Source organism: Notolabrus celidotus, chromosome 22, assembly GCF_009762535.1.
Source record: "Notolabrus celidotus isolate fNotCel1 chromosome 22, fNotCel1.pri, whole genome shotgun sequence".
Classification (NCBI taxonomy): Eukaryota; Metazoa; Chordata; class Actinopteri; order Labriformes; family Labridae; genus Notolabrus; species Notolabrus celidotus.
This window is the reverse complement of record NC_048293.1, coordinates 25,657,870-25,683,778: the sequence shown is the minus strand read 5'-3', so window position 1 is coordinate 25,683,778 and position 25,909 is coordinate 25,657,870. Positions and strand designations below refer to the sequence as shown.

General features: G+C 39.9%; 1 protein-coding gene and 1 long non-coding RNA gene across 5 annotated transcripts in view; both read right to left on the bottom strand.

Moving 5' to 3' along the window:
- Window positions 1-2,946: 2,946 nt before the first annotated feature.
- Window positions 2,947-4,954, bottom strand: LOC117806589. 2 transcript variants are annotated; one of them, XR_004629702.1, is made up of 3 exons: window positions 4,855-4,954; window positions 3,523-3,748; window positions 2,947-3,274 (listed from the first exon to the last, which is right to left on the bottom strand). It is a non-coding gene; the product is annotated as an uncharacterized LOC117806589 (long non-coding RNA). The 2 variants fall into 2 exon arrangements; XR_004629701.1 differs by having other exon boundaries at window positions 3,535-3,748.
- Window positions 4,955-8,885: 3,931 nt separating this feature from the next.
- atrn (attractin) overlaps window positions 8,886-25,909 on the bottom strand; it is a 252,196-nt gene continuing 235,172 nt past the window's right edge. For 2 of the 3 annotated variants that reach the window (XM_034674875.1, XM_034674883.1), the window contains one exon: window positions 8,886-19,567. In XM_034674875.1, coding sequence (XP_034530766.1) covers window positions 19,443-19,567 — 125 coding nt within the window. In that variant the 3' untranslated portion in view covers window positions 8,886-19,442. The remainder of the gene's footprint in view (window positions 19,568-25,909) is intronic. The other variant, XM_034674876.1, reaches the window with a different exon arrangement.

Below are 25,909 nucleotides of genomic sequence, written 5' to 3'. Positions count from 1 at the left end.
AAAGGATGAAAAGAAAAGACTCACTGTGTTTAAGGTTGCACAAGCTGATGGCAATATTACTTCATCCTTGGCAATTACTTCCAACGGCTCTTTTAATGGAAAGACAAAGACAAAGCTGAATCTACCAAAATATATAAACACAGTCTGGTGTTGATTTATCACTATGTGAGGACACTTTGCTGTGAAATACCATATGTCACATGTAAACAACTGACACTGAAGCTAATAGCAGTATTTGAGCTCTTACACTTAATTATGTGTAAGGTAAATGTCTGACCTGTACTGATATACTTAGGTTTATTACTAAGGCTAATTGTTGTTCTGTCAGATGGCTAGCTATGGTTTTAATTAGCATACTGTATCATATTGTATTGAAATATTCATATATCATATTTCATCTTATCATACCTTAATGCATCTTATTGTATCGTCTCGTATCATATCTAGCATGTCATATTGAATTGTACCCTACCATTTCTTATCCTATCCTATCATTGAGTATCATGAGGTATTGCATCTTTAAATATCGTATTGTATCATAAAGTATTGTATCGTAAATCATTGTTGTCTAATCATTGCATAATTGAGAATTGTAAAGTATTGTATCACAAAGTATCGTATCATAAAGTGTTGTATCGTAAAGTAATGTATCGTATTGTATTGCATCTTATCATTGAGTATCGTATCGTATCATAAAGTATCAAATAGTAAAGTATTGCATTGTAAAGTGTAGTATTGTTAATAGCATATGTTAGTGTAATGTATCCTAAAGTAACGTATCATACAGTATCAAATTGTAAAGTATTATATTGTATCATAAAGCATTGTATCGTAAAGTATTGTTTCACTGTAAAGTACCGTATTTAATAGCATCATTGAGAATCGCAAAGTATTGTAAAGTTTTGTAAAGTATCGTATCAAAGTACGGCATTGTGCCATATCGTTTTGTATCATAAAGTATCATATCGTAAAGTATATCGTCTATCATATTGTATCGAACAGTATCGTAAAGTATTGTACTGAAAGTATATCGTTTATCATATTGTATCGTACAGTATCGTAAAGTATTGTACTGAAAGTATATCGTTTATCATATTGTATCGTACAGTATCGGAAAGTATCATATTGTAAAGTATCATATTGTAAAGTACCATATTGTAAAGTATCATATCGTAAAGTATATTGTATCGTACAGTATTGTAAAGTATCATATCGTAAACTATCATATTGTAAAGTATCATATCGTAAACTATCATATTGTAAAGTATCATATCGTAAAGTATCATATCGTAAAGTATCATGTTGTAAAGTATCATATCGTAAAGTATCGTATTGTAAAGTATCATATTGTAAAGTATATCGTAAAGTATCATATTGTAAAGTATTGTATCTTAAAGTATCATATCGTAAAGTATCATATCGTAAAGTATCGTATCGAAAATTATCATATCGTAAAGTATCACATTGTAAAGTATCATATTGTAAAGTATCATATCGTAAAGTATCATATCGAAAATTATCATATCGTAAAGTATCACATTGTAAAGTATCATATTGTAAAGTATTGTATCTTAAAGTATCATATCTTAAAGTATCATATTGTAAAGTATTGTATCTTAAAGTATCATATTGTAAAGTATCATATGGTAAACTATTGTATTGTAAAGTATTTTATCTTAAAGTATCATATTGAAAAGTATCATATTGTAAAGTATCATATTGTACATTATAATATTGTAAAGTATTGTATCTTAAAGTATCATATCTCAAAGTATCAAATTGTAAAGTATTGTATCTTAAAGTATCATATCTTAAAGTATCATAGTGTAAAGTATTGTATCTTAAAGTATCATATCTTAAAGTATCATATCGTAAAGTATCACATTGTAAAGTATATCGTAAAGTATCATATTGTTAAGTATCATATTGTAAAGTATCGTATTGTAAAGTATCATATCGTAAAGTATCATATTGTAAAGTATCATATTGTAAAGTATCATATTGTAAAGTATCATATTGTAAAGTATCATATTGTAAACTATCATATCGTAAAGTATCATATTGTACAGTATCATATTGTAAAGTATCATATTGTAAAGTATTGTATCTTAAAGTATCATATCGTAAAGTATCATATTGTAAACTATCATATTGTAAAGTATCATATTGTAAAGTATTATATTGTAAAGTATCATATTGTTAAGTATCATGTTGTTTATCGTAAAGTATCATATCACATCGTATTGTATACCTCTGTATCCTATTGTACCATACTATATAATAAGATTTAACTCTGGGTTTCATCTCAAGCCAACATGCTGGAATGTGCTTTGGGGATAAACAAGTAAACTCCATCTGCTGAGGCGGATCAGACCATATGATTGAAAAGTCTGTGATGGGATTATTTTGTCAACTCTCAAAAAAGGCCCAAGTTCTGCTCTTTGAAGGCTAATAATTCCCTGAAACATTAGACTGCCCTGCTGACAAATTGGGCAATTTTGTTATTTAAGAAACATCCTGGATGCTATCTATAACTCTGGATGACACCTGGTTTTAATTTGGAGTACCCATCACACATCAGCAGCCAGGTCTCTTTCATCCTTGGGATATCTTTGAGTGAAACATTACAAGTACTGAGGAGGAAAAACAGCACAATAAGTGAGTGTGACAGGAGGAAGCAGGGGCGGATAGATGGTAGCAGCTCCTCAGAGAAATGTTTACTAATTGTGATAATGTGTCTGATGCTGTCAGCAAGACGAGAGAGAGGAGGAAACAACAAAAGAGAACGTCTGCGACAAGAAAACACAAATGCAGCATTTCTGAGAATTACATTTCATCGTGTAACCTTTGTTCAGCAAATTTAAAATACGACGGGGGGACTTTACAGACGTTATTGCCCCTGACAGCTCTGCAGAGAGGAAAAAAAAAACAAGGCAGACTTAAAGCTGAAGGCAGATAATTTTATTAGACTGTTTGGGTGAATGCAATAAAGACTGCATGACCTGAAAATGGGCAGACACATGTGAAGTCTGCAAACCCTCTCTGCTTACTCGGGATTTAGACTCAGAGGATGAGGGGGAGGGGGTGGTTTCATAAACAGCATAATGTGAAGGAGGGGAGAAAAAAAAAAAAAAGGAGAAAATAAGAGGCTCATTATCAGCCAACTGCTTCAGAGCGACAGAGAGCGGCTGTCAGGATGATCAGGATGGATTTAGTCAAAGACTTGGAATCAAAGGGCAGCACCTAATCATCTGTTTACAGCGAACAGCAGCTCCTGAGGCAGGGAGGGAGAGAAGACAGGGTTACACACAACAGTGGAGAGAGGGAGAGATGGAAACAAAAAGATGGAGAGGCGGGGAGGAATGTGGGGGAGGCAGGAAGATGGAGGAAGAGGAGAGGGAATGATGAAGGGTACAAGGAGATGCTAGAGGAGAAGTGGGAAAAGAAAAGGGCTTGATCAAAAAAGAAAAGGTGACAGAGGAATCATATACGAAAGGTAAAAAGAGCTTTCCGTGTTTTCACCGTTCATCTTACACCCTGTTAGCTTCTTGCTAACTTGTTTATTGTTGTTTCACACTGACAGACCTGGTCCCAAAACACAAGGCCAGGCCTGCAGCAGTGTCCCACTGAGGGCCTCACACCTCCACCACAAGGCCCAGTGTGAAGATTTCAGCCTCACACAGTTTCTGAAGCAGCGACGGCCCTGACTCACACCTGAGACAAGTCACGACGAGAGACGTATCACAGACTGTCAGCAGACAAAACAAAGAGTCACAGTTCATCAGTCTGTCCTGAAGAAACAGGACACACACTTTCAAAAGAGCTTCATAGAAACAGGGAAGATAGTCCAGACTATACTCTTAAAAACAAGGAGAAGAGCAGATAAGAGGGAGAGGAAACAAGAGGAGAGGGAAGGAAACAAGAACCCAGTGAAGAAAAAACAGAGAGACAGGGTTAAAGAATGAGAAAGTAATAAAAGAAAGATAGACACCCGCTGAGGGAGAGGGGGTAGAAATTAGAAAAGAAGAAATACATAAGATGATACAGAAAATAAGAAAGAAAGAAAGAAAGAAAGAAAGAAAGAAATAAGGAATGAAAAAGGAAATAAAGTCACATTGAGAGATTAACAGGTGAGAAGCACAGGACACAGGTGAGACTAATCAGGGTAATCAAAAAAGGAGGGAAACACACAAAGACAGGAAGTAAAGCCAAACAGGAAACACAGGGACAGAGAAAAATAGAAAGAAAGAAATATAGAAGAAGAAGGAAAGACAAAGATAAAGACAAAAGCAAAGTAAAGAAAGTAAGAAATAAGAAAGAGGGAAATAAGTAGAAGAGAAAAGGAAAGAAAAAGAAAAAAGGGAAAGAAAGAAGGACATAGAAGAGAAAGAAAGACACAAGTAAAGAAAGATTGATCGACAGACAGAAAGAAAGATTGACAGAAAGAAGAAAAAAAGACAGGAGAGGGAAATAAAAAAAAGGAAAAAAGACAGAAAGAAAGGAAAATAGAAATAAAGAAAGGAAGGAAGACAGACAGAAAGACAGAAAGCAATAAACAAGGAAAGAAAAGGAAAGAAAGAAACAGTAAGAAAGAGAGAAACAAAGAAAAAGTAAAGCAAGACAGATGGAAGGAAAGATAGAAAGAAAGGAAAAAAGAAAGAAAGAAAAGGAAGGAAAGAAATAGATATATAGATAGAAAGGAACAAAAGAAAAAGGAAAGAAAGAAAGAAAGAAAGAAAGAAAGAAAGAAAGAAAGAAAGAAAGAAAGAAAGAAAGAAAGTCACATTGAGGGAACGATTAAGGAGGACCTAAGTGCAGATTTTAAAATAAAAAGGTTTTAATAAACAATCTTACTCAAATGTCCAAAAACTAAATCCTAAAGGAAACACAGAAACACAGAAACACACAGAACACAGGAGAGACAAACAATGATCCACACAGGACAGAGGAAACAGAACAACTGAACACACACAGTAATTAATACAGGTGAGGAGCACAGGACACAGCTGAGACTAATCAGGGTCATCAAAAAAGGAGGGAAACACACAAAGACAGGAAGTAAAGCCAGACAGGAAACACAGGGAGCAAGAACTTCAAAATAAAACAGGAAACACAAGAAAATACAACAAGAGACCTGGATCACTAAACACACAGAGGAACCAAAACTAAACATCAGCTCATGATAATAAGAAGGAAAGAGATAAGAGAGGAAGAAGACACACAGAAAACTAGAAAGAAAGAAATATAGAAGGAAAGAAAGAAAGACAGAGTAGATAAACACAGACAAAAGTAAAGTAAAGAAACAAAGTAAGTAAGAAAGAAGAAACTAAGAGAGAAGAATAAGAAAAGAAAATGAAAGAAGGAAAGAAAGGAAGAAAGACTGATAGAAGAAAGGAAGAAAAAAGAAAGAAAGATAGACAGAGAAAACAGAAACAAAGAAAAGGTAAGGAAAAGAAAGAAAGATGGAAAAAAGAAAGAAAGAAAGAGAAGAGGGAAATAAAAAAGTAAAGCAAAGAAAGAAAGACAGACAGAAAGACAGAAAGTAAGGAAGAAAGAAGGAAAGGCAGAAAGATAGACAGACAAAAATATGGAAAGAAAAGGAAAGAAAGAAATAAAGGGAGAAACAGAAAAAGTAAAGCAAAGAAAAAAACCAAAAAGAAAAAGAGAAAGAAAGAAAGAAAGAGAGAGAGAGATAAAGAGAGAGAGAGAGAGAGAGAGAGAGAGAGAAAGAGAGATAGAAAGAAAGAAAGAAAGAAAGAGAGAGAGAAAGAGAGATAGAAAGAAAGAGAGAAAGAAAGAAAGAAAGAAAGAAAGAGAGAGAGAGATAGAGAGAGAGAGAAAGAGAGATAGAAAGAAAGAGAGAAAGAAAGAAAGAAAGAAAGAGAGAGAGAGATAAAGAGAGAGAGAGAGAGAAAGAGAGATAGAAAGAAGGAAAGAAAGAAAGTAAAGGAAGAAATAAAGATAGACAGAGAGAAAAGAAGAAAGAGAGAGAGAAAGAACGAAATATAGAAGGAAAGAAAGAAAGACAGACAGAAGAGATAAACACAGACAAAAGTAAAGTAGAGAAACAAAGTAACTAAGAAAGAAGAAACTAAGAGAGAAAGAATAAGAAAAGAAAATGAAAGAAGGAAAGAAAGGAAGAAAGGCTGATAGAAAAAAAGGAAGAAAAAAGAAAGAGACAGAGAAAACAGAAACAAAGAAAAGGTAAGGAAAAGAGAAGAAGATAGAAAAAAGAAAGAAAGAAAGAGAAGAGGGAAATAAAAAAGTAAAGCAAAGAAAGAAAGAAAGAAAGACAGACAGAAAGAAAGAAAGAAAGAAAGAGAGAAAGAGAGATAGAAAGAAGGAAAGGAAGAAAAGGAAGAAATAAAGAGAGAGAGAGAGAGAGAGAGAAAGAAAGAGAGAGAGTAAGAGAGAGAGAAAGAAGTATGATAAGTAGTGATGAATAATAGTTGGGGAGAACACAGCAGCTCACCGACACTCTGCCTCTCTTGCCGCTGAGTAGCCGGAGGGCTCGCAAACATCAACAGCAGCTTAAAATAGCAGCAATTATTTGAAAACAAGCCTGGGGAAAAGTGTTTTTACAAATAATAACTCCAACGTTTGTTTTTGCTTCTGACTCGGAGCAGCAGACGGGTGTGGTGCCACATCATGACAACCCACCGTGGGGAGAAAGTTTTTGTCCTGAACTTTTAATCCAGAGTGAGACATCATGACACATGCTGAGCAGGATGAGATGAAACTCGGGCTTCAGTCCAATAGTTATTTTATTTCTGCTGTTGTTTAGCAAAAACTTTAACCAGAAGTTTCTTTATTCATGACAGCTGAAATTTTTAGTATAACTTATCCATGCATAATTAGGGGGCGGGGCTTATGTGACTGACAGGTGGGCCTGCAGTAAGGCTATGGCCTCAATTAGCATTTCCAGTGTGATCGCCATATTTCAGCGTCATAACCCCTCTTCAAAAACCCTGAAATATGATACATACCACATTCATTCTTCTCTATCCCTCTCTCCAACATGGTAGGTCTATGCAGATGTGTGTCTAACATGAGTCTGGTCCTGCTGGAGGTTTCTGCCTGTTAAAGGAAGTTTGTCCTTGCCACTGTAACTTGCTAAATGCTGCAAAGTGCTCTGCTCATTGTGGATTAAGATGAGATCAGACTGAGTCCTGTCTGTAAGAGGGGACTGGATCTGATCCGGTCTTGATGTTGGGTCTTTGTTCATAATATAAGAAGAAGAAAGGGAAAGAAAGAAAGACAGAGAAGAGATAAACAAAGACAAAAGGAAAGTAAAGGAAGAAAGAAAGAGAGAGAGACAGAAAGAAAGAAAGAAAGAAAGAAAGAAAGACTGGGAAGTTAGAAACAATGACAAAATAAAGTAAAGAAAGAACAAAAGAAAGGAAGAAAGACACAAGGAAAGAAAATGAAAGATAGAAAGAGAGAGAGAAAGAAAGAAAGAAAGAAAGGAAGAAAGACATGAGGAAAGAAAATGAAAGAAAGAAAGAAAGAGAGAAAAAAAGGATAGAGAAAGAAAGTAAGGAGGGAAGAGAAAGAAAGAAAGAAAGTAAGGAGGGAAGAGAAAGAAAGAAAGAAAGAAAGAAAGGAGAGAGAAAGAAAGTAAGGAGGGAAGAGAAAGAAAGAAGGATAGGAGAGAGAAAGAAAGTAAGGAAAGAAAATTAAAGAAAGATAGAGAGAAAGAAAGAAAGAAAGAAAGTAAGGAGGGAAGAGAAAGAAAGAAAGACACAAGGAAAGAAAATGAAAGAAAGAAAGAAAGAAAGAAAGGAGAGAGAAAGAAAGTAAGGAAAGAAAATGAAAGAAAGATAGAGAGAAAGAAAGAAAGATAAGGAAAGAAAATGAAAGAAAGATAGAAAGAAAGAAAGAAAGAAAGAAAGAAAGAAAGAAAGGAAGAAAGACATAAGGAAAGAAAATGAATGAAAGAAAGAGAGAAGAAATGGAAAGAAAGAAAGACAGGGAAGCGAGAAACAAAGAAAAAAGTAAAGAAAAATTGTAAGAAATAAGAAAGAAAGAAAGAAAGACAGGAAAGAAGGAAAGCAAGATAGAAAAATTAAAGGAAGAAACTGAAAGAAAGAAAGAAAAAAGAATGAAAGAAAGATAGAAACTGAAAGAAAGAAAGAAAGAAAGAAAGAAAGAAAGACAGACGGACAGAGAGAAAGAAGCAGGATAAGTGGTGATGAATATAGAGTACGGTGTAGACCTGCTCTGTTTGGAAAGTGTCTTTAGATAACGTTTGTTGTTATTTAGCACTTTATAAATAAAGATTGATTGATTCAAACTCCATCAGCTAACGTTTGGTAAGGAGCAGACTGGATTGGCATTAAGTCTGCAGGTATTCAGCAAGAAACAAGAAATATTGGAGAATCTAAAATTTCAAACTGGTTATAATGTTTTATAAAAGTTAGCAGATGACCAAAGCTCTTACAGTGACTCCACTTTATCTGGTAATCAATCCAAACTAACCAGACTGCTGAGTAAACTTTGGAGTTCTTCTGTTCCCTGGAGGATGAACCCTTTCCAATTTGGACACCATGTAAACTTTCTTCTTCTGCCAAATTCCTGCCAAACTTTTCCACAAAGCAGAGGAACACACCGGCGCTTCACTTTAAAATAACTCCCTGAACTTCTTCCAACACTTTGCATGGTAAGGTGAACGTTGTTTCCTCTGGAGGCTGCCGGTGGCGTTTGTTTTTTGTTGTTCCTCCTTCAAAGGAAATCTTTCAGTGCGCTTACTTGAAAAGACGTCGCACCAGAAATGGCGCACATTATGATGCACCCCCCCTCGAGCGCTGCAGGAAGAATCAAACACGCTCTAAAGGAGGAGTTTCAATTTTAGGGGTTTAAACACTGAGGACACAAACAGCGGTGGGTAGGTTTTCACATTTAATAATAGACAAAAATGTTCTGTCATTCTTTTATGTACATCAGTAATTACAAGTTCAGCTAGCTATTATCCTCAAGTTTTACACGTAGTTTCATCAGCTTCTAGTAATGCTTGTTCATCTTTACACTGCGCTCTGACATACAAAATATGCTATGTACTGCAGTCACATTTATAAAAGCCTGGAGAGGTTTCGCCATAAATGATTTTTAAAACCATTCAACAAAGTCATTCACAATACTTTCTCATTATTTACAAAGAAAACAGCAACTGCTAAATTATACATATTAACAAACTACTTCCTCAGTATATATAATGCCGCTATACAAAGAGATACAGAAAGAAAGAAAGAGGGTAATGCCAGATCTTACAGCGGCCTTCTTCCTGAGCTTTAACCCGCTGTGTTAAAGCATTTTAAACACATATTAATGCTGCCAGTGTTCTCTGCTTGTCACGTTAATATAAGGAACTTTCCTGGTATTAATTTACAGTTTATAAATATGTATTTGTTGCAGGTTTCTACCAGTTAACACAGAGGTTAAGGCGCTGGAATGAAGGCCGTTGGAAGTTACCCGATAAAGTTTGAGGCTTGGAAAAGCAGGCGGTTTAGAGGGAGCTGCACATTTCTATAAACTGAGACACATAAAGGCAAGATTCCACCAGATCCAAGGTCCGGTCCGTCTCCGATCCGTCACGGCACCGGATCTGATAGGTTTCTATTCTAGTCAATGTGTTAACTTCCACTGGATCCGCTCCAGGACTTCTATTGTTGCTGGATGCATCAATCTCAACAGAGCAGATAGAGCGAGACAGGAAGTCAGGCTCCAAAACAAGATGAAAACATCTGGTTCATTTTCAGAATAATACACTCTGTGTTATCACCAGATCGTATTTAACTTAGCTATGACAACAAAAAGTCATGATGAGCGGAGCCAGGCCTGGAGTCAAGAGGTCAGAGGTTTTCATTGGACCAGAAAGACAACATGGATGAGGAGAGGGAAAACCTCTGTCACATGACTCCAGCTGTCCGGCGGTCCTGCTCTGTGCTGCGTTCCAAAAACGCAACCGGTGGGTGTTGACGGACGAGAGCGCACGGATCTGAGACAGACCGGACACGGATCTGGTGGAAGTCCCGTGTAAGACAGGCAGACGGCGGACAGGGTTCCTACACATTTCCCTTTACAAGCTTCCACATGGAGAAGCACATCCGAGCGGCTTCAAATGAAGGTGGGGCTGAGATCATGTGGAAAATCTGAACTTTAGGACTCCAGGATTCTTGCTATTTAGCGTCAGAACAGTGAACACGGTAAAGTTCATGTTTACAGCTGGGCTCTCATGCGTTCGACCACAATACAGGAAGTCAGATGATTTAAACCGAGTGATTCAAGTTCCCTCTGGACACTGTGAAGGTTTGTTTTGTGCTCTTAAGTTTTGATTTGTAGCGGGGTTAAGAAAGCGAGGGATTCAAGAAAGAGAAGGTGCATTCTTATCCAAAAAATGTGGTTTTTAAAAAGACACACCCACGCAAGACTTTTCAGGCATGTTGTACAGAAAGGGCAGAGATTCTGCGTCAAGCTGAACCGAGAGAAGTCCAAAAATTATACCATAAATATGGAGGAGGTTTTCCCAAATCACACAAGGTCACTGCATGCAGAAGAAGTCTGTTAATATTTCACCACATCATGTTGAAAATTGATCTGCTGGCAAAAAAGCATCTTGGTACGAAGCAGGGATTTTGTTACAGAGCAAGACTGCAAACAACGCTGCAGACACTCAAAACTAAGGAAGTGCATTAGTCTTATTTATGTCATTAGAATGAATATGAGCCACAGTCAGCTGACAAGTCAAGATAGGCGTCTTACTTCAAGATATTAGAAGCCAAGAAGAAGACCTGGACTGCTTGTGATGAGTACAAAATCAACCTATAGGGTAACAAAAATGTACCTGTCCAAGAATAATGTCTTTTATCTCATTACAAACAATTCAGGTCTTGTTTTTGTCCTGAAATAAGATGTTTATCTGGACTTGTCAGATGAATCTGGCTTACATTGAGTCTAATGAAATAAAGAAGATGAAACACTTCCCTAGTTTGGAGTCCTCACAGTGGAAGCTCTGCATTTCTTCAAAGTCAAAGCCTCCGACTGGCTCGCTGGTTAAAACTTGAAACGTGACGCAGCGTGAGCAGGAGACTCTTGATCTGCATCAGCAGGAACTTAACGGTGTCTTGTGGAGTTTGTGATCACTCAAAGTTTTTATCAGTGGCTGCAATCTGTGCGTGTGATGGTGTGCACACAAAAGCAAAAGCAAGATGCATTGTTCATAAATGTCTTTAAAAAGAACTTTTCAAATTTTTGACTAGAGATGAATTCAACACAAACTCCACAGAGCACCTTGAGGTTGCTGCCGTACATCCAAAAGTGATCCAGAGAGTGATCACAAAGAGGCTGAGACCTGAAGGTGTGAACAAGAAGACAGGAGGGAAACTAAACTCCAAGACAGAAAAATGTTAAGGGCTGACCACAGCAAGATTTCTATCTCACACAACAGCACAAGCTGAGCAGTGAATAAAGCACAAAGAAGAGAGGGAGGAGGAGACCGTCACAGGCTGGCTGTGGTCCTATCATGCAGGACCAGCCGACCCCTGCTGTGAGGCTGCAATGAAAATGTATGTCTTCACAGCTTGGCTCGGCTGGAGCAGACTGAACCCGGTCTCTGGAGGAAGAAAAACCTGATAGAGCTGATTGGAGCCTGAGCAGGGTGAGCTGAGGACACGAAAAACCTCCAGATATTCAAGATCCTGTGAGGGCGGTCCGAGGGGGGACGTCTCCTAATCAAAGACCTGTTTTTAAATATCGGTTTTTGATCACTTTGAGACTTTCAGACATGTGTAGGAACCCGGTGTGAGGCTGGGTCAAATAGTGGTTACAGATAACAGAGTTTGTTTTTCATCACTCTGCTTGTGATGAAGACTGAAATGAGTGAGACTGGCCACACGTGACAACAAAAAACAGAATGAATAGTCTGTCAGAGAAGGTTTAAGTTAGTCATTCAGCAGAATTAAAAACAAAACTTTATCTGTAGACATCATCGGACCCAGGATCTGCTCGTCTGAACCCTCCAGCAGAACAGGATCACATTTGCAAGGCTCTGTGCAGGTCCCTCTTTAGATGTTCAGTTTCTCTCAATGCATCTTCTGCAAGACAAACCAGCTTGTACACACTCTGACCCCTGACCTCTTTCTGTGCTGTCTGTGTTCAACACAGAGCTCTGGCTGGGACACAGGAACCGTCCCCCCAGCGGGCTCCAGTTTGAAGGATCCTCGTGGCTGCACAGGTGGTTTTTCATTTTACATTCATGTACAAAAGAAAAATAAAAAAACAGCAACAAAACCACAATCTTCATTCTTTGAGTTATTACTACAGTACATCTGAATCAGCCGTGGAACAGATTTGAAGAGGTTCTTTGCAAAATGTAGATCTATAAAAATTCAGAACTGAAAACAAGCAGGGTTATCGTCTGAATGGTGTTACCAGAGGATGAAGTAAAGTGATTCTTTTTAAAGTTTCAATGCAAAGAAAACAAAGCTAAACGTTTCACCTACACACAAACAAACAAATCTGTGATCTGAGAGCTGCTCCTGTTGAAGTGAGAGTGCTGCTGATTCTGCAGAGGACAAGAACGCTCTGCATGTAAACTCCAGTTGCGATGTAGTGTCAGCGGCACATCACACGTTTGATAATAGGTCAGTGTGACTTTGTTCGCTCGCCTCTCTCTGGACTCCATCGAGTAAGGGGCTCGCTCTTTCTACAAAATATTTCCAGTTTGAAGCACCAGGTGAGGTTTATCCTTCAGCGCCTGTACATGAGCCGAGCACGACCGCCAAGCAGGCTCCAACGAAAGGAGGAAGAGATTGTAAAAAGGTGCAACCCAGAAGGTTTGTTCTCCTCAAGTAAAAGGGATCGGTACAGAGCATTTTAAATCTCAAATGCTGCCTCAGTTGCAAGCATGTCGCAAGTTTTGGGCGATGAAATAGCACCTCCTAGTGATGGTTGGAAAACTTTGGGGAAATGTGGGTGAACAAAAAGTTGAAAAGGAAGGACAGAGCAAAGATGCTTTAAAAGGAGTGAAATATCTGGGCTCTGGTGGCCAAGCGGTCTAAGCGCCCCCACGTGTAAAGCATAGACTGTATATATAATGGACAGCGTCGCTCCACCTTTTCCCATTGTACGGTTTTGAAGCCAAAATATCCCGTTCCAGATTGCTGTCATCTTGTACATTTTCTGCAGCCAGAGTCTGTGCAGTAGGGAATTTATACCGTCCAGAGGTCCTACAGAGTTTCTCTCTACAGCAGCTGTCTATCAAATTAAAACCGGATGTAAAACCCCGTTTTTTAACCTTTAATAACTAATGAAAGAAACTTTTCAGGAAAAAGAGGCCTTGAGCACAAAACAGTCAAATAATAGCTACATATCACCACAGCATATGGATGTGAGAAACATTCGTACGACAGCCAGCCACTAGGGGGAGCAGTTTTTGTGGCGGCCTCACTTTAGCCCCATTTCCACCAAGCGGTTCAGTTTGGTTCGTCTCGGTCTGGCACGCATTTTGTGGCGTTTCCATTGACTAAAACCCGGGACAGGTCCCCAAATTACTGAGCCGTACCATCCCACTTTTTGGTACCCTTCTGTTGGGGTGCCAGACATGCCGATCCGACCCCAGAAGGTGGAGCTAGAAACACTGCAGTCTGTTGATTGGTCGAAAGAATCATCGGTAATAAAGAACAACACATAACCCCGCCATGTTTAAATCTCCAGTGGACTTCAGGAAGATAACATTTTTTGTTTGGATAATGGCGTCAAGAAACAGTGTTCCATGGTTGACTGTGGAGGTGCAGACTTCCTTGAGTGTTTCTTCTTCGTTGCATTTATTAGCGGGGTACACTGTGACACGCTATTACGTAGCTGGCGCGGCTATCGGCATCCGGCTTACACAGCGCCCACCAAGTAGGGCACGGTTGGCTGTGAAAACGCAAACAGGATCAGGCGTTACCAAGGGCGTAGGTTTGATTTTGACTTTGGTGGGGACATAGCCACAGAAACGATGTTTTGCATTCATTAGCGGTTGCCTATGAGGGAGGACTATTTTCCTCTGGTGACTAGCTTCTAATGTCCATCTTTTTTTTCTTGCCTGCCGACATCCTCAGACATGAGTGCGCCGTCAACACTGGCAAAAGCTGCAAGCAAAAAAACAGCCAACAGGGAGCTAAGCCAATCAAAAAACAGACCGGTCTCAAAGACGTATTTGGGAGGCGGTGCCGAAATGGGAAGGTTTTTTTTTAAACCTTTGTGCGCTGCAAGAGGCGCATTTTTTTCCCATCAACCTTAATAATGGTGGGGACATTTCAGCCATCATTTGAGTCACCAGAAAAAAATTCTACACCATTGGGCGTTACAGATCCGACCTGTACCAAACTGTACTGATCCATACCAGACCGCTTGGTGGAAACAAGGTCTTTGAGACGAGTGAGATGACATCCATTTTACATACAGTCTATGGTACAGAAGCTGTAGTCCAGTCGACCATTCAGTGCATGTCTTCCCCCACTCTCTACTCCCCACATTTCCTGTCTCTCTTCAGCTGTCCTGGCAAAAAAGCCCCAAAATATAACTTAAAAAAAAGACTGAAATAAGAAGGACTTTTCTTCTACATTCAGCTGGTGACTGACGGTCACTTTCTTACATTACGTCTCTGCAGAAGTAACAGAGCGCTTATCAAAACCTGCACCAGCTTACAGAAAAAAAGGTTCCTCTAGTGGCAGACAGAGCAGAAGACGACAGATGATAAAGAGAGGAAATGAAGTGCGAGTAGGAACAGAACTGACTCTATAATGTTGCGATGCTGACTGGAGGTCACTGAGTAGAGTTGTGAGCACATCCAGTTCTCTATAATTACAGAATGTCAACTTTGTTCATGCTTTCTGCTCTGACCTTTTCCCAGTGCTAAAAGTGTGCCCTTTAACCAGCCGCCGAGCAGTTCTACCTCTGTGAACACATGTGAGAGGCTGCAGCTAAATATGATGCATTCTTTAAGGCTAAATGTGAGTTATTAAATTGTTCTATTACTGTTACTTCTCAGAGGGCGGCGAGTTAATAACTCCTGAGGAGGTATACTTCTTCTATCAGCCTCTGCCTTCAGTCATGGCACTGCAGGTGTTGTAGAGCTCGCTGCTTGTATTCTGCAAACATGCCCGCTTTGATATTCAGCGCTGGAGGAGAAAAGATAAAAAAGGAAAGGAACAGAGATCTGACACCCTGATGCCCTCAGAAAACAGAAAAATTACCTGTGACATTTCAAAGCAACAGCTCTGTTTCAAACAAGCAGCCTGGCTTTTTTTTCTTTCTCTGTTTTGCCTCTTGTGTGTTTTTTTTTTTTTGTTCTGCTGTTTCCCTCGTTTTTCCTCAATCGACAAAAAGAAGTAATGCTTCCTTAAATAATATTCCAGATAAAATTGTGCAAAGAGCAGGTAAAGCATATGTGAAAAGGAGATACATTTTAAAAGTGCATCCGCTGAGAGTAACCTCACACACGAAGCACTAAATGGAGGAAGGCGTTTTTTATACATTATGTTTTTCCTATCTCAGGTTTTTCAACGACATGTGTCCAATTCAGAAGTCCCATTTTAAAGGTGCACAAAGGAAATACATCCTCCAAATTATACACACTCTTATGTCTGCAGGTTTCACGTATACAGAAGGGGTATGGGGCCACTGAAATGTGTTTTGACGTCTGACCTTTTTTCTTCTTATTCTGACGGGGGGACGTTCTAAAGAGTCATTTAAACACCCTGGATACTTTTAAATCACGTCAATCACGTCTTAAAACTAATTTTTACTCCCTGGCTTTTAATACAGCATGAGAGTTTGTGTGGTCTCTGTTTGTCCTTTAAAGGGGACATATCACGCTTTTTTCATCAATATATATTGGTCTAAGAGGTCCCCAAAACATGTCTTTAAAGTTTATGCTCAAAAAAACACTTTGAAATCAGATTTTGGCATGCCTGAAAAGTCCTCTTCTTCATTCCTCATCAGAACACTCTGTTTTCTCTCTGACCACGCCCCCTCCGGAAGTGGATGTGCCTCGGCTCTCCAGCACGTTGATCTAATGTTTACATGTTGGCTGAATATACACGGCTGCTCAGAGATCACGTTACTTCAACCCTCTGAATCTGATCCTGACGGAGAGGCGCCTGTAGCAGGACCTTTCTGAAACGATTGGTCACAGATTTAGTGTTTCTTGTTGTTTTATTTATCAGTATGTCGACGTGTGTCTTGGTACACAGCTATGAACATGTAGCTATGTGGCTATGCTAACTAGCGCTAGAACTTATCCATGATAAATAAAAATCATCCACTAGATCTTCAAATCTGCAGATGTGGGGAGTAAAACCGACCTCTGCCAGAAAGGCAGCAGGACCTTTCTGAAGGATTGGTCACAGATTTAGTGTTACTTGTTGTTTTATTTGTCAGTATGTCGACGAGTGTCTTGGTACACAGCTACAGCTACAGCTACAGCTACAGCTATGAACATATAGCTATGTGGCTATGATAATTAGCGCTAGCACTTATCCATGATAAATAAAAATGATCCACTAGATCTTCAAATCTGCAGACGTGGGGAGTAAAACCGACCTTTGTATTTATTAAGACAGCCTACAACTAGCATGCCTCCCTCCTAAGCTCCTTGTTAGCACACATTTGTGCAGGTAATGAAAAACGGGGGAGGGATTCAGTATTATTTTATACAGTCTATGGGCTGAACAAGCTCCGAGCTCTGACTCCGTGACAGACCGGATATTGTTGTTACGTAACAAAAACACGGAAGTCTGAAACGGCTGGTTTTAGCACACATTTACAGAAAGGTGGAGAAATCAGAACAGGGGCAGAATGGATTCTTTTCATTCTCGGGGGGTTTGTAGACAGGGACACATATTTCAGGTAGAGAACCATTAAAAAGTCAATTTTGCATGATATGTCACCTTTAATGTACTGTATTTTAAATTGTACTATCATTTATTTCTACTGTTGGTATTTGATGTGCAGCACTTTGGTAACCTTGTTGTTTTTTAAAATGTGCTATATAAATAAAATGGATTGGATTGGATAAACTTAAATTCAGACGATAGTTAAATGTAAGAAAACACTTGGAAAACAATCAAAATCGAGCACAATTTTTCAAAGTAATTTCCCAGGCTCAGATGACCTTAGCAGAGCTAGCACCACCAGCTTCTGGTTCTTGTGTAGCTGTGCTTGTTACACATTGCTCCAGTCAGATGGTTGTATTTAAGTTTGAGCAACACAGCTTACACACAACTTTATCTCTCTTTTTTTGTGATCAACATACTGAAGAACTGTGTTACAATGTAAGATGCTATCTGTCATCTGTGCTTGTTTACATCCGGGTAGTAAGGCATGATAGCATTATGGGAGGAGCCATTCAACAGAGGTACAGCCATAGCTTAAAGATGTGTTATAGCTTTTACACAACATATGACCAGCGTTTGGGGGCAGTAATAAAAATATGAATAAGTGGTTTAACTGATTAGTTATTATAAGCTTGAAATATAATATCTGACTTTTTTCAGTCAGATATTAACCTCTAATTTTTTTTTTTAATCATTGGCTCATTTCCAAGAAGAGGAGTGCTGTATATTTTTTATTCTGAGGTCTGACTTGTGACCTTTTCTCTCTTAATTCTGAGATTAAAGTCAGATTTCTGAAAATAAAACAACCTTAAAAATAAATTTCAGTGACCCAAACCCTCCTCTGCAGACATGCCTGTCTAATACTGTTGGAAAGTTTGATTTCCTAATTTTCCCTGACTAACAAAAACAGGAACACTTATTCAAAAATGGACGAGTGATTTAAGAGAAGTACTGTGAGAAGATAAGAAAAATGAAGAAAGAGCTTCACTAAAAGAGCCTTACACAGGGAGCTTAAATTTGAGAATGATGTCTGCTATGTTTTTGAAAGAGAGGTGACTAATTCAACATTTTTAAAAAGGTGCAAAAAGGAAACACACTAGTACTTGTGCATTGTTGCTGCTCGCTCTGGTGATGTATGTCTGTGCTTCACGTTTACACCTGCAGTTGAAATGTTATCGTTAGCAGTTGCATCATAATGAACGAAAACTACACTACAAACTATAAACACGGATTGATGGCCAATCAAACTGCAGGAGGAGAGCGACAGGGTTTTTGGAAGAGGCGTTGCATTGTGGGGGGAAGGAGAGAGCTGCAATTAGAGGCTATGGATTTCTTGGGCAACAATCACAGAGGATACTGACCTGTCGCCCCTCACACAGATCCGTCTAATCGCATCAGTCAATCAGAGTCAGACGATCTATTGGAAGCCTGTTTCCACATGAGCTGCCAAAGGGACAATCATTAAACACCAGAGGGTTTCCAGCGTGTGTGAGAGAGAGCCTTGTGCGTGCACCTGTGTGTGCAGAGCCGCGGGTTTTATTGCAACTGGAGGAGTAATTAGCTGGAAAAGATTCAATCGTCCCTGGCTTACGACGCAGCCAGCCAACCAGGATAAGATGTTCCTGTGGTCTTGTTTTGTGCTCAGACATGCAGCCAAAGAAGCCAGAAAAGTGGGCTAGCCTGTGCCAGCCAGATGGCGGAGGAGAACCCAGAGAGAGACAGGCGGAGACAAAGCGAGAGACAGGCCACGGAGAAAAGACAGCGGCAGAAGACGCAGAGGCGATTAGAAATGTCACAGACTCTTTAGATGGGCTTTGGCTGCCTGGCCGGCCTCCTACAGTGGATCCTCATTAAAAGGAAGACTGAACATGCTGTTAGCTCGCATGGAGGCCAAACTGTACAGGATTCCTCTGACACCCGCCCTCAGTGCAGAGCTGTGAACGTGGCAGCAGGTGACAACGGGCGACAAATGGGTACTGGAAAGTTGTGTATTTGGAAGTGTGTGTGTGTGTGTGTTTGTGTGTGTGCATTTTGCAGCTGAACATGTCCAGTTTGTTCCTGCCTTCAAATTAAAACAATACAAAACAAAAGAACAACAATAACTTAAGTGAAACGAGAATATATCAGGTTGCAAAGTCTCTGGATTTCTCAAAAACTACGAGACGAGGATCTCTTCTAGCAGCAAGCCGTGGCCGCCTCGACTCTAACGAGGCGGTGTCGACAAATGTAAAATGTTTCTTTTTTGAGGGGGAAGGGTGAAGTACGCACCCGCTCTGTCCCTCCCTCCCTCCCTCCCTTCCCTTCTCCCTCTCTTTGAGTCCAGTTTCAGTTTTTTTGGGACCCACAGTTCCCATAGGAGGAGAGAGAGGGGACACCCCCCCGAGGCTCCAGTCTGCCGTACAACTCGGCCCCTCACCAAATTGTTCCAGTCCTCTATCCCAGCATGCACCTCTCCCTGCCAGAGCGGAGCTGGCAGAAGTCTTTGAGGGAGGGGGCCGAGTGGGGGACTGATTGATGGGAGAGCTTTGGGTGTTGGTGGTCGATGCGGACGTGGGGCGGTTGTGGTCAGATACAGGTGGATGGCTGTGCGGTGGGCTGCTGTTTGCGGTTCCTCAGGCCTCCAGACTTCTCTTTGTAGCCCACACACATCTGCTGAGAGACGTCCACCAGCGCACTGGCCACTGCCAAACCTGCAGACACAGAAATAGTACAGTTAGGTGAATACCTTTCAAAGTCGCTTGTGCATTCGTTTACAATGTGTGTTAATATTTTAGAAGTTAAAGGAAAGTTCAAGTGGCTTAAATCTGCAGTCTTTCAAACGGGCAGCAGAGGTCGACTTCACTGGATTGATTCCCAAGATTCCTTCATTCAGATGTTTTGTTGTTGTTTTGTTTTTTGGGCCATTGAGAGATGGGAAATGTGGGAAGCAGAGGGTGGAGTTGAACCAGTGGTTGCTGGTACGAGGACTACAACATCTTTAATTCTGCCCCCCTTGGATTAATTAATCCAAATGAAGATTCTGTGGAGGTCATACATCACCCCACAAAAACTGAAGAAAATGAATTGTCATGTTTCAGATCTGTGCTGGCATGGCTGTGGGATGACGGGAACACTAATGCATCAATTATGGCATTGCCCAGAGATCCAAAGGTTCTGGATTGATGTTAAAGATTTTTTGTGCAAAATATTTGATATCAATATATCATTATGTCCTACAGTGGCCCTACTGGGAAACAAGATAGATGGAATAACATCCAGAGAATTACAACACTTGATCACGTTAGCATTTCTATCTGTAAAACGGACAATTTTAATGAATTGGAAGGTAAGAAAGGCAAAATGTTTTGATATAGACAGCTGGCTTAAAGATTATTTAGAACTGATATCTATGGAGCAAGCAGCATCAGCACTTGTAGATCCCGGCAGTGGCCAGAGAGGGTCTTTGAATTTTATTTTATCAGTGATGGATAAAAGACCTTGATGGCTCCTATTGATACTTGACCTGAGTTTTAAACCCCATGAATTCTTGAATGAACATGAATGTATACATTTTATTTATTTTTCAATTTTCTTTATCTATACACTGAACAATATTTACGCTCCACCCCTTGCTCCCATGTCTTGTCCTGTTGTAGGTTATCAAGTTTATTTGTTTGTATGTATATTTGTTTGTTTGTTTAGACCTTGTCCAGTCAGAGTTGTGTTGTTGTATTATAATTTTGTGTAATAAAAAAAATAAAAATAAAAAAAATTCTGCCCCCCTTACCTAAACCAGAATAAGTCTTCTTCAATGCAGCATGATGTCAACTTTGTACATTTTGTGTTGTCCCAAGATAAACAGGCAATAAAGCAACTTGCACCAAAAAGATATCTTCTTTCCATTTTAAACAGTGTGCAGTGTCCTACACACCGGTGCTCCCAATATACTTGGTATTATATTGGAAATGTGGTATTTCATCCATAAGATACTACCTATATACCGGTGCGATTTTATTATAGCCTTTCCTGGCCTATTGCTTCTTGTCAGTTCACCCCTTTTTTTTCTCCATCCATGGTCACTTCAGGCTCAGAAAAAAAGGGGAAGACATTAAGACAACATCCAAATAATGAACGAACCCTGACCACTGATAGAACGCAGACACAGTTTTGTTTTAAGGTGTTATAAGAGAAAAATAAGAATACTTGTGGGTCAGTATGTACTGTAGATGAACTTTGGGGGCCATCTTTGGGGGCACCAGACTCTCTTGAATTTATTTTGAATATGCTGAATGAGACAAATGTGGTATGAATGGAAAGCTGAGAATGTCCGCTGTAACTGAGTTTTTAAAGCTTGTTGATAGGATTAGCGGTTTAAAAGTTATCAAACATTTAAGAACAAATAGTCGGCGGCGGCTGTTTAGGTCTTTGAGGGGTTAATGACTAAGGGCCTGTGTCCACTAACGCCTATTTTCCATTCTATCCAAATGCAGTTCAGCATTAGTAGTGCTCAGTGTCCTCAGTGTGTAAAAACATCCTCAGCCTTCAAATAGTTCAACTTTTAGAGTAACCACATTCGTTTTTTGGGGGAATAATTTCCAGATATGGAGCTGCTGCTAACGCCTCGACACAAGCTCTATCAGCTGTTTAATTTTGCCTTGTTTTTATGGCATTGAATGAAAGAAAATATGAAGGAATCAGACTTAACAGTCACTACTAAGGGAAATGGAAATGTTGCAGGTAACTTTCATAACCTAGCAACAATTAGCCCCAATTAGAAGCGCTCTGAATTTGAGGTCATGGGAACTGTCAGCGAAATAAACAGCATTAGTGGACACAGGCCCTTAAGAGGTGATTGTTCAGTCTGTAGAATGTTCTTAAGAATGTTACAAATGCTTATCACAATTTATTTGAGCCAAATGAAGTCTTCAAATTGTTATTTTGTCCAAACAACATCCTTTAACCCTCAACTTTTCATTTAATGTGATGTTTGGAAAAGAAAAGCAGCAAACCGGGTGCAGACTTAGCCCAAAGGTTAAATTGCACACCCATGTAACAGGCGGCCTGGGTTCGAATTCAGCCTGCGGCATCATTCCTGCATGTCATTTTCCCAGTCTCCTACACTATCCACTGTCCTCTCCTCTATCAATAAGAGTGTATAAACCAAAGATATAACTTTAAAAAGAAAAGCAGCAAAGCTTCTAAGAAATGTGAGGAATAAAGACCAAAGAGTCGGCGATTAATTATTTTCCTGGTAATCGTTTCAGCTCCATTGTGCTCACATCTTAACTTTCATGGTGCATTTTCTGCAAAGAGGAGGCAGTGAATGTTCCCCACAGTTTGGCTGTAAGAAATGTGGAGTGTGTGCACAGAGATGTCAATCAAACTGAGTGCTGAGCGTGGCAGTCCGACCTAAAATATTTAACACTTATATTTTTGTTTTCCAGACATTTTCTGTAAATGTATTACCGCCATCTGCAACGTTACGCAATGAACCTCCACTTCTTCTACCCAGTGTCTCCCGTCCATCAGCCCTCTCATCTCATCTCTCCCTTTATCCCTCCTGATTGTCTTTTATTGATTTTCTGCTGTGATTGTGGTTTTGATGCATTTTGTGCTTTTTTTTTTTTTTTTTTAGAAAGGCAGCTCCTCTGCTTGATTTTTTAAAGACACTGTGCATGAGCAGTGTCAATCAACACTCTCACTATAGGAAGACACAGCATACTGAAGCCCTATTAGAATCAATGGGAAGTGTAAAATTGGATCACACACCCCCTCACTTGCAGAATCCCCCTCATACGCTTACATTCTGCTCGTAGATTGGCAGTGCAGGCAATCATTAACTTACAGCACACTTCATTAACATTTATTAATACTTTCTGAGCCATGAAATTCCAATAAACTCCATTTATCACCAATGATGGATGCGTTTACCCTGTTCGAGTGCACATAGCCGCCAGCCATATATCAATTCCGAGGGGAGAAGCTGCAGCCGGGATCACACAGTCTGAGAGTCTTCAGCTTAACTGGCTGCAACTATTAGCTTGCTTCCCGATCTAGAAGTGGGTGCAGGATGGTTGATAAAAATCAGGGATAATCCACAGTCCTGACCTCCTCTAGGCTGTTTGGAAAGCGGCCATGTTGAAGCTAACTGTAGACAGATGTGCTGTGATGCTGTGACGCCGACGACAGACAGCAGCCCGAGGACTGAAAAAGCGAACGTGACTGCATGGGAAGCGAGTTAAAAGCATTTTAACACATGAGCCTGTGGGCATGAGGAAATGCTAGGCACACAGCTAACATGGTCTCAACAAAAAGCCGCCCGAGGGAAAGCTCCAGTGAGAGCTGAGGCAGTTTTGTAATGACAAAAGGACTAAGTGGTAATTAATAAGGGCCCCGGGCTCAGTGAAGGTCTGGGGACTTAAACTGTGGGAGGCAAAGAGGCTGTAAAACATAGGAGGGGGGAAAAAGAAAGAGAATCAAGTTAAGTTCTGCTTTTTTTTTTTTTCCTTCCACTGTCTTCTTCAAGGACTCAAAGAAGAAGGGGGAAACTTTGAGAAAAGGCAAGTGAAGTGTTTAGTCCTGAGTCGTATCTGACTGTCTCGGGGAAGAAAGAGAAGGGAAACAGATGAAGGACGAACAGGGATATAAAGAAAGCAAGTGACGGAGAAGAGCATGAAAGGAAGTAATGGCTCCATTCTCAGTGCTATCAGACTGCCCGGGAGAGAATGAAGGAGGAGAAAAAGCAAGGACAGGCAACAAAAAGAAGAGACTTTATTGCTCTTTACAACAAAACCACACTGAAGGGAAGGAAAAGAAAAGGAAGAAGTCGAATAGAATTCAAGAGCGGGATGGAAAAGAGCTCTGGCATGTTTTTGCTCGACAACATGCAGACAGAAAGATGGAGATGGAGATGGAGAAAATACTGATGAGTTGGAAAGCAACAAATGTGCTGCAGCCTTCATTTCTCCACACAGGGAAGGAGGAGGAGGAGGAGGAGGACGAGGAGGGGACAGGGAGAATATATGAGGCAAAGCAAGGAGAGCGCTGCAGCCTGCTACGGTATCTGCAGCATCTTTAAAAATCAATACATCCTTGTCACGTTAATGGTGCAGCCATGAAATAATTACTGCAAACAAACGAGAACATGATCGGGTAGATTCGGAGCTCCTGTTTTACTGTAGGTGTGTGATTATAGACTACATATCCCATAATCCCCCTGACTCTGCTTTCGGTCGCTGAAGATCGTTGCCACACACAGCGTTATTTTCCTCCTCTCTGTTTATGTTGGAGGATTTAAAAAGAAAACACAATTTCAGATGTGTTTGCAGGGAAAGGGAAGTTGGCTTTATTTCATAGGACGGCTGATGATAGACAGGAGGAAGAGAGAGTGAGGGATGGCGTGCACCAGATGATCGCAGCATGGAGTCACGGCAGTGATCGGTGCACAGAGGACGGTGGGGTGCCTGCTCCACAAATGAAGCTAACACAAGGATCCTTGTGTGATCTGTTCTTTAATTCAGATCTTTAAAGGGGACATATCACGCTTTTTTCATCAATATATATTGGTCTAAGAGGTCCCCAAAACATGTCTTTAAAGTTTATGCTCAAAAAAACACTTTGAAATCTGATTTTGGTCTGCCTGAAAAGCCCTCTTCTTCAGTCCTCCTCAGAACAGTCTGTTTTCTCTCTGACCACGCCCCCTCCGGAAGTGGATGTGGCTCTCGGCTCTCCAGCACGTTGATCGAATGTTTACATGTTGGCTGAATATACACGGCTGCTCAGAGATCGCGTCACTTCAACCCTCTGAATCTGATCCTGACGGAGAGGCGCCTGTAGCAGGACCTTTCTGAACGATTGGTCATAGATTTAGTGTTTCTTGTTGTTTTATTTATCAGTATGTAGACGTGTGTCTTGGTACACGGCTACGAACATGTAGCTATGTGGCTATGCTAACTAGCGCTAGCACTTATCCATGATAAATAAAAATCATCCACTAGATCTTCAAATCTGCAGACGTGGGGAGTAAAACCGACCTCTACCAGAAAGGCAGCGGGACCTTTTCTGAAGGATTGGTCACAGATTTAGTGTTTCTTGTTGTTTTATTTGTCAGTATGTCGACGTGTGTCTTGGTACACAGCTACAGCTACAGCTATGAACATATAGCTATGTGGCTATGCTAATTAGCGCTAGTACTTATCCATGACAAATAAAAATCATCCACTAGATCTTCAAATCTGCAGACGTGGGGAGTAAAACCGACCTTTGTGTTTATTAAGACAGCCTACAACTAGCATGCCTCCCTCCTCAGCTCCTTGTTAGCACACATTTGTGCAGGTAATGAAAAACGGGGGAGGGATTCAGTATTATTTTATACAGTCTATGGGCTGAACAAGCTCCGAGCTCTGACTCCGTGACAGACCGGATATTGTTGTTACGTAACAAAAACACTGAAGTCTGAAACGGCTCGTTTCACACACATTTACAGAAAGGTGGAGAAATCAGAACAGGGGCAGAATGGATTTTTTTCATTCTCGGGGGGTTTGTAGACAGGGACACATATTTCAGGTAGAGAACCATTAAAAAGTCAATTTTGCATTATATGTCACCTTTAATATCAAACATGGAAGGATAAGTCAATATGATGTGCATGGTGTGAAAGTTATTGTCTGACCTCCACCACTTATTTATGTATGAACCATTTAGCCTCCTTGTTTCTATTAAAGCTGCTTCTAGTGTTTTTAATAGTGCTATCAAGAAATTCAATAATTAATCTTATTAATTACAGGCTTTGTGATTAATTGTATTTAATTAATCACATATATTATTAATGTGGACAGATTTACTGCTACACACTTTCTAGACGGTCATTTCTAGCTTCCACTCTTTTATTGTACCTTATTCCTCTCCTTAGTAAATGTTAATTCACAAACTACTTTAACTTGATCATCCGGTGTCCCTTCTCCCCCCCATACACATGTAGACATATAAATCTAGTATATATGGATTTGCATATTTGGATGTGCACCTGGACTCACACATGGTTCTTTGTTTTG